Source organism: Pan troglodytes, chromosome 19 (assembly GCF_028858775.2).
Source record: "Pan troglodytes isolate AG18354 chromosome 19, NHGRI_mPanTro3-v2.0_pri, whole genome shotgun sequence".
Classification (NCBI taxonomy): domain Eukaryota; kingdom Metazoa; phylum Chordata; class Mammalia; order Primates; family Hominidae; genus Pan; species Pan troglodytes.
Window position 1 is genome coordinate 15873175 of NC_072417.2, and position 17093 is coordinate 15890267.

A 17093-nucleotide genomic window follows, 5' to 3' on the forward strand; every position below is an offset into this window, starting at 1 on the left:
GCTGGGACTACAGGTGCACACCACCACGCCCAGCTATTTTTGTATTTTTAGTACAGACAAGTCTTCACTATGTTGGCTAGGCTGGTCTCGAACTCCTGGCCTCAAGTGATTTGCCCACCTCGGCCTCCCAAAGTGCTGGGATTACAGGTGTGAGCCACCGTTTCCAGCTTCTGCCTGGTTTTTAATTCATAATGGTGACGGAGTGATGACATAGGGAGTTCAATGCCCCTGAAAAAAGTTTTGTGTTACTCACAGTTCTCTTGGAAGCAGAGGTACAGCACACCTTGCATGGCCACAGCAGGGAAGCACCAGAGGTGGTCAGGAGGCAGGAGCAGGAGCGAGAGAAAAGCATGGGCCATAGCTATTATTGTGGTTTCTTTGGGAAAAGCAAAGTGGAGCAGAGCAGAGGGTTTAGGACTGGCTAGTAATTAATTCCAGCAGCCTTTGGGGTATAGGGTCTGTTCTTAGCTGTTTGGAACTGGCCCTGGGTTCATTTAGGGCAGGGGAAATACTGGCTCGGTGTGTGACTTAGGTAAGGGAGGTGGTTGGGATATGGGTTTGGGATTGAATGGTTTGTGTGTGAAAGGCATGTTTACAGTTAGGTGAGTTGTTTATTATCTCTAGAAATTAGCTAGTCCTGGGAAGCAGTTTCTTCACAGCCAGCAAGGCCTCTAGTAAATCAAAACATTATGAAATACAGAAAATGAAAAGCGTGATTAACACACTGATAGTCAAGTTGGTTCCATTTTTTACTACTATACAATTTTTCGTTATTATAAGTAATGTCATAATGTTATATATAATTTTTCCTTGTACAAAAATCATTATGGATGCATCTGATTTTATTTTATTTTATTTTTTAGTGTGAGTTCTTAGGAAAAGAACTGCCTGGCCGGGCATGGTGGCTCACAAGTGTAATCGCAGCACTTTTGGAGGCTGAAACAGGCGGATCATTCGAGGCCAGGAGTTTGAGACCAGCCTGGCCAACATGGCGGAACTCATCCCTACTAAAAATACAAAAATTAGTCGTGCATGGTGTCTGGCGCCTGTCGTCCCAGCTACTCACTGTGGCTGAGGCATGAGACTCCCTTGAGCCCAGGAGACGGAGGCTGCAGTGGGCCGAGAATGCGCCACTGCACTCCAGCCTGAGTGACAGAGCGAGACTGTCTCCAGGAAAAAAAAAAAAAGAGAACTGCTGAATTCAAGGATGTAAACATTTTTAAGATATTATTGCCAATGTAGTAGTCTGATGTGGGGTTTTTTGTATTTTTTGAGACAGGGTCTCGTTCTTGCCACCCAGGCTGGCTAGAGTACAGTGGCACCATCACAGCTCACTACAGCCCCGATCTCCTGGGCTCAAGCAATCCTCCTGCCTCAGCCTCCTGAGTAGCTGAGACTACAGGCGTGTGGTACCATGCCTGGCTAATTTTTAAATTTTTTTGTAGAAACGAGGTCTCCCTATGTTGCCCAGGCTGGTCTTGTACTCCTGGGCTCAACCTATCCTCCCACCTCAGCCTCCCAAAGTGTTGGATTTACAGGCGTGAGCTACTGCACCAGGCCTGTAGTCTGATGTTTTCTTTTTTTTTTTTTTTTTGAGACGGAGTCTCACTCTGTTGCCCAGGCTGGAGTGCAGTGGTGCGATCTTGGCTCACTGCAAGCTCCGCCTCCCGGGTTCACGCCATTCTCCTTCCTCAGCCTCCCAAGTAGCTGGGACTACAGGCACCTGCCACCACGCCCGGCTAATTTTTTGTAATTTTTAATAGAGACGGGGTTTCACCGTGTTAGCCAGAATGGTCTTGATCTCCTGACCTTGTGATCTGCCCGCCTCGGCCTCCCAAAGTGCTGGGATTACGGGTGTGAGCCACTGCGCCCAGCCAGTCTGATGTTTTTCAAATGGCCCTCACAACTGTTCTATCCCTAGCCCCTTCCCTCTTCAGTATCACAGCAGCACTGTATGTGATACATAGCAGTGGGTGTTAGGGTTATTTGTAAACTAACAGAATGGCTTATCCCAGTTTTTATTAGGATACTTACTTGGGATCTTTGCCATAGTAAGCTTAATATATACGAGATTTGTGTTCTTAGCCATTGCAGTTTCAGATGAGTAACAATCTTTAAAAGGAAAGAAATGGAGGCATTAACTCAAAATTTGTCACCTTTTTATTACACCAAGAATATTTTTAAAACATTTTAAAAAATAGGTTACATGAGCTTGCCAGTAAAACAACTGTATTCCACAGTCTCCTCTGGTTCATTTAAAACAGGGCATTTAACAACAAAACGTAGAAAGGATATTATCTTAAAACATTGTCATTTAAATGGAATAAATTTAGTTGGAAGGAAAACTTGTTACATTTTTCTTTAAATCATTCTTCTTATTTCCCACTAACTATGCAACTGCTTCATGTAATGGCACTGGTTTGCTTTTTGCCTTCGGGAATGTGCTGTACCACGTTGTTTAAAAATTGAGATAAAATTGATGTAACATAAAATTTAAAGTGTACAATTCAGTGACATTGCATATATACACAAATGTTTTTAGTTTGAAAACATTTTTATCACTCCCAAAGGAGACCTCATACCCGTTAGAGTCACTCGCCATTTTCCCTTTGCCCTAGCCTCTAGTAACCACTAACCTGCTTTATGGCTCTATGGATTTACTTGTTCTGGACATTTTAAATAGATGGAATTACATAATATGTGACTTTTTGCATCTGCTTTCGCATAGTATACAACATTGAACATGTTGATTACACCTTGCTGGAAAATACCACATTCTTGGGCCGGGTGCGGTGGCTCACGCCTGTAATCGCAGCACTTTGGGAGGCTGAGGTGGGGGGATCACGAGGTCAGGAGAGCGAGACCATCCTGGCCAACATGGTGAAACCCCATCTCTACTAAAAATACAAAACATTAGCTGGGCGAGGTGGCGGGCACCTGTAGTCCCAGCTACTTGGGAGGCTGAGGCAGGAGAATGGCATGAACCCGGGAGGCGGAGCTTGCAGTGAGCGGAGATTGCGCCACTGCACTCCAGCCTGGGCGACAGAGCAAGACTCTGTCTCAGAAAAAAAGAAAATACTACATTCTCGTCATTTCCTTTCTACTACTCTGGCTTCTCCTTTGCTCATCCCCAAAATGTTAGTCTTTCTCAGGGTTCTGCCCTTGGCCCTCTTTTCCTACACACTCATCCTACGTGTTCTGATTTGCTACTGTGACTTTAATTATCATTATACGATAGTTACTCTCAAGTCTCTATCGAAAGACTTCTGTGTCCCTCTGTCAAGGGAATATCTCTGCTTGGATTCATGATAGGCACCTCGCGCTTGACACACGCCACACTGAATTGCAGGTGACGTTCCTCAACTCTTCGTATTTGGGAGCTCTTTGAGCTACCAGAGCATTCAGCACATAGCTCCAGCCCATCCTTTTATCACAGTATTATAACAGTCTGCTTACTTATCTTTTTTTTTTTTTTGAAGCCGTGTGTATCTCGAGGTCAGGGATTATATCTTGCTCACAGTTGTATCCTGAGGGCCTGGTTTTGTGTCCAGCATGTAGAAATGACACTTAGTAAGTGTTTTTTCAGTGAGTCTGTGAAGGTAGCACATTAATGATTATCATGTGTAATGAGTGGCGGAATACATTTATTATAGTTTTTGTCTTTAAAAATGCAGAGAATTGTCTAACTTGGCCATATATATTTTCACATTTCAGGAGCATTTAGACAGCACCCATGGTTCAGTTCATTCCTTAGATGCAGACTTATTGTTGCCATCTGGAGATCCTTTCAGTAAATCGGACAATGACATGTTTAAAGATGGACTCAGGAGAGCACAGTCTACAGACAGCTTGGGAACCTCGGGCTCATTGCAATCCAAAGCTTTAGGCTATAACTACAAAGCAAAATCTGCTGGAAACCTGGATGAGTCAGATTTTGGACCACTGGTAGGAGCAGATTCAGTGTCTGAGAACTTTGATACTGCATCCCTTGGGTCACTCCAGATGCCAAGTGGGTTTATGTTAACCAAAGATCAGGAAAGAGCAATCAAGGCGATGACACCAGAACAAGAAGAGACAGCGTCCCTCCTCTCCAGCGTTACCCAGGGCATGGAGAGTGCCTATGTGTCCCCTAGTGGTTATCGTTTAGTTAGTGAAACAGAATGGAATCTCTTGCAGAAAGAGGTGAGTTACCTTTCTCACGTTTTTCCTCTTGCTCACGCTGAGGCACACTGGGAAGCTCTGGGATTTAGCATTCCTTCAACAGACGGTTCCTGGAGTCAGTGCAGGCACATGTTGCCAGCAAGTGGATATTAACGTGTGTCACCTGACCCTTGTCATAGTCTGCTTTGGCTATTCCAGGTAATTGTGACAGAGAAAGGAGCTAGCTAGTTAATCACAGTGAATGTGAACTTCCCCACCTGAACTCACAGCTCTCAGGTTGGAGCAATCTGCCTGACTAGCATTGCGGAATTTAAGTTAGAGCAACCTGAATTTGGTTTGCTTTGCAGTTTTCTATAATCTCAGTGTATTGCAGGATCCAGGCTTTCATCTTTCCTTTAGATCAAAAGCGCAATTGCCGGTCTGCTGTTGATGCTGAGAGTGGGTTTAAAGAGGGGTTGGGAATATGGGAGAGAAAAGAAACCAATCTTTAATGAAGTTGATTTTCCTCCTTAGAGAATTTGTAAATTCACAGATAAGATTAGGAGATAAACACTTCGATATTTGCCTAATGCTTTATAGATTACAAAGACCTTTCACATACCTGATCTCTTTAAGCTTTATCATTATAATGAGGCAAGTGGGGCATGGTTATCCCCCATTTACAGGTGAGAAAACTGGCTGGGAAAGATAAAGTGAGTTGCTCAAGTGTTCCCTTTGACTTAATCGCAAAACCTGACTCCTGGTGCTTTCCTTGACTGAGGGCTGCTTTCCCTTTAAGGAAGCCACTGGTCAGTAAGTGGAACAGCTTACTGAGGCCTGAAAGAAACTATTCTCATTGGTCTTATGTAACACATACGTGAGAAGGTGCTATTTACTAGTTTGGTACCTATTTTATAATTGGAGCTGGTGAAACGGTGACTTGGCACTGTTTTTATTTGTCTTTCCTTCCCTTTGGTTATTTAGTATTATACCATGAGTGCCATGGGATAGTACCTTTTGCTTGCTTTGCATTTTCCTCACGTGATGTTTTGTGCCTCTTGGCGATAAATTGTGTCCCATGTGTCCTATCATACTTGTACTGGAGAGTTTGATTTTTTATAATCTGACCCTATATTGTAACTTTTTGCCATAAGGCCCTGAAGAAAGTGTTTACTTCATGTTCTACTGACTACCATTGGTAAGACTATGCACGTGTACCTCAAGTGTGTGATGTAGAATTATTTTGTTTTGCCTGATAAGAGGTAATTTTGGTGCCCTTCAGGTACATAATGCTGGAAATAAACTTGGTAGACGTTGTGATATGTGTTCCAATTACGAAAAACAGTTACAAGGAATTCAGATTCAGGAGGCTGAAACGAGAGACCAGGTGAGTTTCTTCTGGATGCGCCAAATTGGATATCGTCGTTTTCATTGGAGGTGCAGAATTGATTGCCCCCCTCTCCGGCCCCAGCCCCATTTACATTATGAAGCATATCCATCTTATTAAGTTATGAAATAACCTGGTACATGCAATGGCAGTTACATTTCCAGTGGGAGCTCACTAGGACTCTGCTTTTGTTTTTTTTTTGTTTTTGTTTTTGTTTGTTTGTTTTTTTGAGAGGGGGTCTCGCTCTATTGCCAGGCTGGAGTGCAGGGGGGATCTCAGCTCACTGCAACTTCCGACCCCCTGGTTCAAGTGATTCTTCTCCCTCAGCCTGCCGAGTAGCTGGGATTACAGGGACACGCCACCACCCCCAGCTATTTTTTGTATTTTTAGTAGAGACAGGGTTTCACCATGTTGCCTAGGATGGTCTCAAACTCCTGACTTCATGATCCACCTGCCTCAGCCTCCCAAAGTGTTGGGATTACAGGTGTGAGCCACCGCGCTCAGCCAGGACTCTGTTTTTGTATATCTGCACAGGTCAGCCCAACTCTTAAAGGGACACTACCTAATCTCTTCCACCCTGCCCCTTCCGCCTAAGGCCTAAAAGTGATTTTAAGTACATGGCAAGTACTTTATGATATGGAGATCTCAGGGAGATAAAAGGTTGATTGTTGCCTCCAGTAGAATAAAGGCTTAATTGAATGTTATATTAATCAGAATTTGTGTCCTTCAGTGCATATTACTCATTTCTTGTCATAAATTTGTTGAATTAAAGTTAATACGTTCCCAGAAATTAAGCTTTGGTAGATTTGGTATGCTGAGATTGATAAATCTTCAGTACTTTTTCAAGTGCAGTGTTTAATAATGGGCACCTTGATAGCAGTTAGGAAATAATGTAGAAATTCATGAGAGTGGGCTTGTCAAAGTCTACGTAAGAAAGATACTTTTCCCTCATATTTCCAAATTGTTCTTTGGCTGTTATGAAGATTGTTCCCTTAGCCTTCAAAATAACTTCAAGCCAATTAGAATGATGGTTTAATATTTTCAAATGTCATTGCTATTGAGTTCCTTCATATACTGTGTGCTTTACGCATAGATGTTTCGAAGGTAAATTTCTAAATGTATTTGCAAAACTAATGTAGTTGGCCCCTGATAGTGTGGTGTAGGAATGGTTTTCATAAACATTTCAGTAGACTGTTTTAAAGCCTGGCTAAAAATTAGTCAGAAAAAGAGGTGGGAAAAGGGTGTTCATGGAGAGAAAAGATATACAAAGAACAGAGTTAGGAAAGAAAATGATGTATTGTAGGAAGTATGAGTAGTTATGTGGCTGGGCACAGGGGGTGACTGTTACGAAAAGCCATGAAGACATCACTTAGGGAGGGGTGATGATTGAAGAGATTTAAATTTTACCCTGAAGCCGGGCATGGTGGCTCACGCCTATAATCCCAGCACTTTGGGAGGCCGAGGCGGGCCGATCACCTGAGGTTAGGAGTTCATAGACCAGCCTGACTAACATGGAGAAACCCCATCTCTACTAAAAATGCAAAATTAGCCAGGTGTGGTGGTGCATGCCTGTAATCCCAGCTACTCGGGAGGCTGAGGCAGGAGAATCCCTTGAACCCCAGGAGGTGGAGGTTGCAGTGAGCCGAGATTGCAGAGCGAGAGACTCTGTCTCAAAAAAAAAAAAAAAAATTTACCCTGAAGACTTTGAGAGGCATTTAGAGTTTTAAGTAGGGAAATTATATTATTTCACTTTTATAAAATTTCTGGTGTTAGTGTGGATTGTAGACTGGAGACAGAGGATACACTCTAGTTAGGGAGAACAGTGTCATGGTCTAGAGGATCTGAGGGAGAAGCAGATGTTTTCAGATGAGATGTGTGTGAAAAATGATTTGTTAACTGTAAACCACAGTACAGTTGTCTCTTGAGGTCATTTATCTAATTTCTGTCTGAATTAGAAAATCTGTGGTGTTTCCCAGAAAAAGACATAAGAGATTTTTTTTTAAAATTCTGGAGTTAGATTAAAAAAAAAAATTTATAAAAGGATTCTGGTTTTTCTAATTGACTTTTAAAATGATATAGGTGAAAAAACTACAGCTGATGCTAAGGCAAGCTAATGACCAGTTAGAGAAGACAATGAAAGATAAGCAGGAGCTGGAAGACTTCATAAAGCAAAGCAGCGAAGATTCGAGTCACCAGGTAAGGGAGGGATTATAGACTGTGGCCCACGAGGGATGACTGGGTTATTTAAATGAAAGATTCAAAAAATATAGTCATTTTTTTTTGCCTTGAAGATTTGGCAGTTTTATTTTCCCTCAGGTAAAAAGATTTCTTACTGATCATTCTGTGATATCTGTTTTACAGATTTTTAAAGAATAACTTTCGAAATAATTGGTCAGTAAATGCCAGGAGGTTCTGATTCTCCTTTCCTTTATTTGTATTAGTTAGGTTTTCCTGCTGCACTGGAAACTTGCTGACAAAGATACTAATTATTTTCTTTTAAACTTTTTAAAAGTATAGCAACATGAAAGAAAAAAAAAAAAAAAACATATACAGATACACCAAACATACCAGAACCAACATCTGTGTAACCACCATTGAGATCAAGCAATAGAATATTAGCTGGTACCCCAGAAGCCCTCACTTTCCCCGCACTTACAACTCCCTCCCGACAGGCAGCCACTGTCCTAACTTGTAACACCATTAGATCAGCCTGTGCTTTAACTTTAGAAAATGAAGCCATACGGTCTGTGTTCTTTTGCATCTGTGTTCCTCCGTTCAACAGTGTACTATTCCTACTCGTGATGCACGGAGTGTTTGTTCATTTTCATTGTTGAATAGTCATATCATTATACGGATATACCGCAATTTATCTAGACTAATGTTGATGGATATTTCAGTTGTTTCCAGTTCTGGGATATTATGAATAATGTTCCTTTGAAATTTTTGTATAGGGCGTGGTGGACATGTTTCTGCAGGATATGTAACTAGGGGTGGAATGCTTGGGTACAAATGTTCAAAATGCCAAATAATTTTCCAGAGTGGTTATACCAGTTTATACCTCCACCAGCAATGTATGAGAGTTCCTGTGGTTCCAAGGTGTGGAAAAATGTCATTTTGTTATTTTAATTATAGCCATTTCGGTGGATGTATAATGGTATTTCACTGTGGCTTAGTTTGCATTTCTCTAATGACCACTGAAGTTACTTAGCATTTTTCATGTTTCTTGGCCATTGGGATTTTCTGTGTGTGAGAGATTCCTGCTCAAGTCTTATCCTCATCTTTTTATTGGGTGGTCTGTTTATTTTACTTTTTTTGGTCTTTAAAAACTGATTTGTTAGGTGTCCTTTATATAATGTTAGAATCTTTTGGTGATAAGTGTTGCAGGTGTCTTTTACTCAGTAGCTTATATTTTTTGTTTTGTTTTTGAGATGGAATCTTGCTCTGTCACCCAGTCTGGAGTGCAGTGGTGCAACTTCGGCTCTCTGCAACCTCTGTTTCCCGGGTTCAAGCAGTTTTCCTGCCTCAGCCTCCTGAGTAGCTGGGATTACAGGCACTTACCACCACACCTGGCTAATTTTTGTAGTTTTAGTAGAGACGGGGTTTCACGTTGTTGGCCAGGCTGGTCCTGAACTCCTGACCTCAGGTGATCCACTTGCCTCAGCCTCCCAAAGTGCTAGGTGTGAGCCATGCACCTGGCCCATCAGTAGCTTATGTCTTCATTAATGGTGTCTTTTAATGAACAGAAGTCCTTAATAATGTAGTCAAATTTGGCCGGGCACGGTGGCTCACACCTGTAATCCCAGCACTTTGGGAGGCCGAGGCGGGCAGATTACCTGAGGTCAGGAGTTTGAGACCAGCCTGACCAACATGGAGAAACCCTGTCTCTACTAAAAATACAAAATTAGCCGAGTGTTTCGGCGCATTCCTGTAATCCCAGCCACTTGGGAGGCTGAGGCAGGAGAATCGCTTGAACCCGGGAGGCGGAGGTTGCAGTGAGCCAAGATCATGCCATTGCACTCCCGCCTGGGCAACAAGAGTGAAACTCCGTCTGAAAGAAAAAAAAAAATCAAATTTATTAATCATTTCTTTATGGTTTGTGATTTTCCTCCTTTTTAAAAAGGAATCTTTTCCTATGGAGTTATGAAGATACCCTATATTATAGAGGTTTTATTCACATTTATATCTAAAATTTAGAAGTGACTTAGATACACACACACACACACACACACACACACAGTGTAGATAAGGGTAAAACTTTTTTGTCTCGCTGTGTCGCCCAGGCTAGAGTGCAGTGGCACGATCTCGGCTCACTGCAACGTCTGCCTCCCAGGTTCAAGCGATTCTCCTGCCTCAGCCTCCTGAGTAGCTGGGACTACTCAGGCACCTGCCACCACGCCCGGCTAATTTTTTATTTTTAGTAGAGACGGGGTTTCACCATCTTGGCCAGGCTGGTCTCGAACTCCTGACCTTGTGATCCATCCGCCTCGGCCTCCCAAAGTGCTAGGATTACAGACGTGAGTCACCGTGCCCAGCCAAGGGTAAAACTTTTTTTTAAAAAAAGTATGGATAGCCAATTTCTGTATGACTTGGTGAAAAGATCCACCTTTCCCCATTGCTCTGTGTAGATTAGTTTCAGAACTATCTTCTGTTCAGTTGGTCTGTTTGCCTTTTTTTTGTGCTAAATTCTGCACTGTGATTTATGTGAAATAAAATTTTATCTCTTTTTTTTTAAAACCCGAGATGGAGTTTTGCTCTTGTTGCCCAGGCTAGAGTGCAGGGTGCGTTCTGGGCTCACTGCAACCTCTGCCTCCCGGTTTTCAAGCAATTCTCCTGCTTCAGCCTCCCGAGTAGCTGGAATACAGGTGCCCGCCACCACACCCAGCTAATTTTTTTTTACTTTTAGTAGAGATGGGGTTTTACCATGCAGGCCAGGCTGGTCTCGAACTCCTGACCTCAGGTGATCTGCCCGCCTCAGCCTCCCAAAGTGCTGGGATTACAGGCATAAGCCACTGCACCCAGCCTGATTTTTTTTTTAAACATCTTTAAACATAGCTACAACTAGGTCACGTGAGTTACTGTCTGCCTAGAAACCCATAGAATGCTCTTTGTTAATGTATGGCTGCATGTGACTCGGGTTTTGGCACTGCCTTGTGTTATCCGAAAGGCCAAGGCTTTTGCACATAGCAGATGTGCATGCAGCTGTTGGATGATGGTCAGTGGTTCCCATGAACAAATAAAATGTCAATTCCAGACACTAAATAGTTAGAAGATGGAAGAGTTAGTTTCAGAATAACCGATTTCCTAACTATGTTTCTATACATGTGTTTTTTTAAAGATCTCTGCACTCGTCCTAAGAGCCCAGGCCTCCGAGATCTTACTTGAAGAGTTACAGCAGGGGCTTTCCCAGGCAAAGAGGGATGTTCAGGAACAGATGGTAAGTTTACATTTTAAGTAAATGACAACTATGTTACTATATATTCCTTTTTTGTTCTATCTTGACATCATCTTTGATAGGAATTTATCATCCTGTCCAAAGTAGTTACTGTTGTCTTCTCCCGGGACTGTAGAACATTAATAATGGACAAAATATTGTAAAGACATTATTCCTTTTTTAAACCTACTTTCTGGCCAAACAAAAATTTTTTCTCATCGTTTAACTTATTTTTCTGATTTGGGAAACCTAAACAGAATAAACTATGGACCTAATTTAATTTTTAATTCCAAATAAAAGCTAAAAAATTGAATGTCTGAGAGCCCTAGCTGGTACAGCTTTTGACCATTTTGTGATTTTCCTGGATGGCTAATTTATTTAGAATAACCTTATTAGGGCTGGGCGCAGTGGCTTATGCCAGTAATCCCAGCACTTTGGGAGGCTGAGGCGGGTGGATCACGAGGTCAGGAGATTGAGACCATCCTGTCTAACATGGTGAAACCCCATCTGTACTAAAAATACAAAAAATCAGCTCGGCGTGGTGGTGGGCACCTGCAAATCCCAGCTACTCGGGAGGCTGAGGCAGGAGAAGCGCTTGAACCTGGGAGGCTGAAGTTGCAGTGAGCCGAGATCGCGCCACTGCACTCCAGCCTGGGTGACACAGCAAGACTCTCTCTCAAAAGAAAAAAAAAATAACCTTATTAGTTTCACAGGGGTTATGAAAAAAAACATGTAACTGTTGTGGTGCTGGGGACCTTCCAGAAGGCCATCTATGCTGAGAGGGATGGGGGCAGAGTGTTATGAGCAAGTGCCAGCTAGAGCCTTTGCAGATAGTCCCCAGGCTTGGGCTCCCTCCTCACTAGTCTGGCTGCATTTGCTTTGTTTTTCCTTTCTCAAAGTTGGAGCCTACATCTGATGCCTCCAACTAAATTAAAGTAGAGGTGGCTCTGCTGGGGTGATTCTACAAGGCTGATGCTTACCCGGGGATGACAGTTTAAAAATAAAAGCCTTGGGTGGAATGGTCATTGAATGTTTTTAATTGGCATTATTAGGTCAGTATCTGAATGGCCTATGAGCTGATCCCTAAATCTTAAACCTGGTCTGTAGGGAAGCATCTCATCCTAATCATTGACCCATAGTTTCATGTGTTTTCTCTAATTAGAAAATACAATATAACAACACTGGCGTAAAAATCACTGCTCAATACTGACAGTTTCATAGCGGTGAGCCTCCTACACTCCTTCGACCCCTTGCATCTTTTTCCTTCTTGTCCTTTTTTTTTTTTCTTTTTTGAGACAGAGTTCTGCTTTTGTTGCCTAGGCTGGAGTGTAATGGCGCAATCTCGGCTCACTGCAACCTCCTCCTCCTGGGTTCAAGTGATTCTCCTGCCTCAGCCTCCTGAGTAGCTGAGATTACAGGCATGCACCACCACACCCGGCTAATTTTGTATTTTTAGTAGAGACGGGGTTTCTCCATGTTGGTCGGGCTGGTCTCGAACTCCTACCTCAGGTGATCCACCCACTTTGGCCTCCCAAAGTGCTGGGATTACAGGCATGAGCCACCGTGCCCAGCCTCCTTCTTGTCTCTTAAAACCATCAGCCCTTGCAGACACTTTTCAGGCTGGTTTCACTTAAAATGAATGTGTGTCAGTGACACTGGAGAACTGTTGAAATTAAGGTTGAGGTCCTATGAACTCCAGTACATGACCATTTTGTTGAAATTACCATAAAGAAGAGAAACTCACCACGTTAGTGCATGCTTGCCCTTGTTCTTAGTCTTCCTGTGTATGTTTGTAGGTATATGATGCGTGTGTGTATGTATGTCTTGGTTTGTGTTTTTTGCTGGACTGTTTGGAGTTATTGTAGACATGACAGTCGTAAGTATTTTAGTATGTATTTCCTAAAACAAAGAGTTGTTCTGCATCACTACAGTACTGTTATTACATCCTTAAAATTTAACCAGTTGTCCCAGTAAGTCCTTGATTACTTTTTAGTGGTGGTTTTCCTTTTTATATTTTCTATATTTTGATCCAGGAACCAATCAGTGATCACATATTTCATCTTGTTGCCATGTCGCTTTAGTCACTTTTCATCTACAACAGTCTCCCACTCTCTTTTTATTTTTAAGAATCCGGCCAATTGCTTTGTTTCAGGCCATCTGTCTTGTAGAATTCATTTGTCTGATTATCTCCTTGTGATTTGATTCAGGTTAGACATCTTGGCAAGAATACTGCACAGATGAAATGGTTCAATGGGAGGTTCATAACATAATGAGGCACGTTAATGATGGGTGCTTCCATTACTGGGGATGTTAAATTTGATCACTTGGTTAAGGTGGGGACAAAATAGTTTCAGAATGACTATATCAATATTACTACCAACAGCAAACCTACTAAGTAAAGGCCAACATTTCTTTGTAGTTCTGCCCTTAGACTATCTCAGATAAGGGTTTACAGTTTAAGTACTGTGTTCAAATGTTAGTTTTTCTCTCTGTGGTTGTATTAGGAATTTGATATATAGTTAGCTCCATTTGTTTCTCTCTCTTTTTTTTTTTTTTGTTTTTGAGACGGAGTCTTGCTCTGTCGCCCAGGCTGGAGTGCAGCGGTGCGATCTCGGCTCACTGCAAGCTCCGCCTCCCGGGCTCACGCCATTCTCCTGCCTCAGCCTCTGGAGTAGCTGGGACTACAGGCGACCACCACCACGCCCGGAAAATTTTTTGTTTTTTCAGTGGAGACGGGGTTTCACCGTGTTAGCCAGGATGGTCTCGATCTCCTGACCTCGTGATCCACCCGCCTCGGCCTCCCAAAGTGCTGGGGTTACAGGCGTGAGCCACTGCGCCTGGGCTGTTTCTCTTTATATTACATTTTCAGATTTGATTTTTCTTTCTTGATTTATATTTTGAATATGTAACATGGTTCATAATCAAAAGTATAAAAATAAATACTCAGCTCCATTTCCATTCCCTGTCCTTTTCACCCCATTTCCACTCACTCTTATACGTAATTATTTTAATTTATTTTTGGCTTATCCTTCTGTTTTTCTCTTTACAAAAACAAGCAAATATATACATATTCTTGTTTCCCTTCTTTCATATCCAGAAGGTGGTGGGATACTAAGATTTTGTTGTAAATGGGTGACAGTGATCATAAAGCACAGCGGATTCTAGTCTGAAGACAATAAGAGCCAGTGGGCTTTAGCCAGAGCATATGCATGGCCGTGACTGCCTGTCTCTGGCCTGTTTGTCCCTTCAGAATGCAGCTCAGTCATCGCCTCCTCTGGGAAGTGTTCTTTAACCCTCTTCCCAATTTCCTGCCCCAAATTAGGTACCCCTTTGTCCTTTTATCACTGCAGTACCCAATCTCTGTCATAGCAGTTTATGGTATTGTAGAGTAGTTTTTGGTTTACTTGTCTTTCTCCTCTATTGGACCATGAGCTTCTCCAGGGCAAAGTCTTCGTCTTTTATCTCTGTATTTCCTGTGGGCAGCAAAACACGTGGCATAGAGTAGTAGCTGCACAATAAACATCGTATGAGAGCACCATCTACATGTATGTGTGCCCTTAAGGTAAGTGACTTTAGTACTACAGATTAGCAGGAGTCACGTGCTTTCGTAGAGCTTTATCTGATACTCGGATTCGGTGGATAACTTTTATATTGATACAAATAATATGAAATACCTAAAATTGTTTTACACATCAACAAGCAGAAGTGGGAGTGTGTCCCATTTTAAGAATAAGCTTCTCTGGCTGGGTGCGGTGGCTCACGCCTGTAATCCCAGCACTTTGGGAGGCTGAGGTGGGCGGATCACGAGGTCATGAGATTGAGACCAGCCTGGCCAACATAGTGAAACCCTGTCTCTACTAAAAATACAAAAAAATGAGCTGGGCGTGGTGGTGCGTGCCTGTAGTCCCAGCTACTTGGGAGGCTGAGGCAGGAGAATCACTTGAACCGGGACTCGGGAGGTGGAGGTTGCAGTGAGCCGAGATCACACCACTGCATTCCAGCCTGGGCTACAGAGCGAGACTGTCTCAAAAGAAAAAAAAGAATAAGCTTCTCAAGTGCTCTGTGATTCCTGAGCTTAGATCCTCTTGATGACTTCCAGTATCTGGGCCTGCTGGGCCATTCACAGTGATTCCGAGCCTGAACAGAGGTATACATAATGGGAAATGAAGACACTACTCTGTTTCTCCCTCCTTTCTGTCGAATGCACGCCATGGGGAAATGGGAGTTGTCTTAGAGTACATGCTCTGTCTGATATAGGTCTTGATGGTGTCAGCCACTTCCATTGAACTAGAGATCCTGGTCCTTCTGTAGTACAGGGATATGGAGGGAAAATATTATTAATTTTTTTTTTTTTTGAGATGGAGTCTTGCTCTGTGGCCCAGGATGGAGCGCAATGGTGCAATCTTGGCTCACTGCGACCTCCGCCTCCTGGGTTCAAGCGATTCTCCGGCCTCAGCCTCCCTCCCTAGTTGCTGGGATTACAGGCACCCCGCTGTACCCAGCTAACTTTTTGCATTTTAGTAGAGACAGGGTTTCACTGTTTTGCCCAGGCTGGTCTCAAACTCCTGAGCTCAGGCAATCCACCCACCTCAGCCTCCCAAAGTGTTGGGATTACAGGCATGAGCCACCACACCCAACCAAAAGATAGAATTTTTAAGCGGTTTGTAGAAACAGTGGAGAATGAGCCTCAGATACTTGCTTCATTGCCTGTCCCTTGTTGAATATATGCTGTAAATCAGAAAATCTCTGCGCAGCTTTTTCTAAGTCTAGCAGAACTTCACCATACCCCGTCCATCCTCAGCACTCCTTTAGTTTGGTCTTGTTTTTCTCTGGTGTAGCTATCACCAGACTGGATCTACCTTTCTGGCTGTGATTAGTATCTACTTCTGTTTTAGGCGGTGCTGATGCAGTCACGGGAACAGGTTTCAGAAGAGCTGGTGAGGTTACAGAAAGATAATGACAGTCTCCAGGGAAAGCACAGCCTGCATGTGTCATTACAGCAAGCAGAAGACTTCATCCTCCCAGACACTGCAGAGGTAACTTACTTTCCACATGATCAAAAATGTCAACAAGTACATTCTCTGAAATGGCCGTATGTTCTTTATGTAAACAGTTTTATTCAGATATAATTCATGTGCCAATTCAGCCATTTAAAGTACCATTCAGTGGTTTTTGCTGTACTCACAGATGTGTGCAACCATCATCACAATCAATTTTAGAACATTTTCATCACCTCAAGTAGTAACTCCTTGTGACCCGACTACACCAGCTAAACACACACACACACACACACACACACACACACACACACAAAAGAAGAAGTAACACTTCACCCTTTAGCTACCATCCTTATTCCCCCTCCTCCCCTAGCCTTAAGCAACTACTAACCTTTCTGCCTCTGTAGATTTCCCTATTCTGGACTTTCCTATGAATAGAATCATACAATATGTGGTCTTTTGTGTCCATCTTCTTTCACGTAGCCTTAATGTTTTCAAGATCTATGTTATTTTTGTCGGCCCAGATTGACAGTGTGCCAGAAATTAAAAGTTTGAAGGGGTTACCATGCTGGCTGCTTATGACGTTTGTTTTTGTATCTAGTACTTGAAAAGTTATAACACACTCACCATCATGCTGTCCATAAAGATGACACTTTTGTTTCTTTTTGAGACAGAAAGTATCTGTCACCCAGGCTGGAGTGCAATGGCATGATCTCTGCTCACTGCAACCTCCGCCTCACGGGTTTAAACGATTCTCCTGCCTCAGCCTCCCCAGTAGCTGGGATTACAAGTGCCTGCCACCATGCCCAGCTAATTTTTTGCATTTATAGTATAGATGGGGTTTCACCATGTTTGCCAGGCTGGTCTTGAGCTCCTGACCTCAAGTGAGCCACCATGCCCAGCCAAAGATGGCACTTTTGGTCACTTACATTCTTCTGTGGTTGGGTAAACCTGGGCTACAAAACTGGTTTCCCAGAGACATTCATAATTCTCTCCTTAACTTTATCCAAGCTTTATTTTTAATTTTTATTTTTTGAGACACAGTTTCATTCTGTCCCCTAGGCTGGAGTGCAGTGGTGTGATCTTGGCTCACTGCAACCTCCGCCTCCTGGGTTCAAGTGATTCTCCTGCCTCAGCC

General features: G+C 42.9%; 1 protein-coding gene across 6 annotated transcripts in view; it reads left to right on the plus strand.

Annotated features, from left to right (window-relative positions):
• RABEP1 (rabaptin, RAB GTPase binding effector protein 1) overlaps window positions 1-17093 on the plus strand; it is a 103457-nt gene that overhangs the window by 75115 nt on the left and 11249 nt on the right. For all 6 annotated transcript variants that reach the window (XM_001165310.6, XM_001165242.6, XM_001165137.5 and 3 more), the window contains 5 exons: window positions 3715-4182; window positions 5423-5527; window positions 7607-7723; window positions 10863-10961; window positions 15854-15994. In XM_001165310.6, the coding sequence (XP_001165310.1) occupies window positions 3715-4182; window positions 5423-5527; window positions 7607-7723; window positions 10863-10961; window positions 15854-15994 (930 nt within the window). The remainder of the gene's footprint in view (window positions 1-3714; window positions 4183-5422; window positions 5528-7606; window positions 7724-10862; window positions 10962-15853; window positions 15995-17093) is intronic.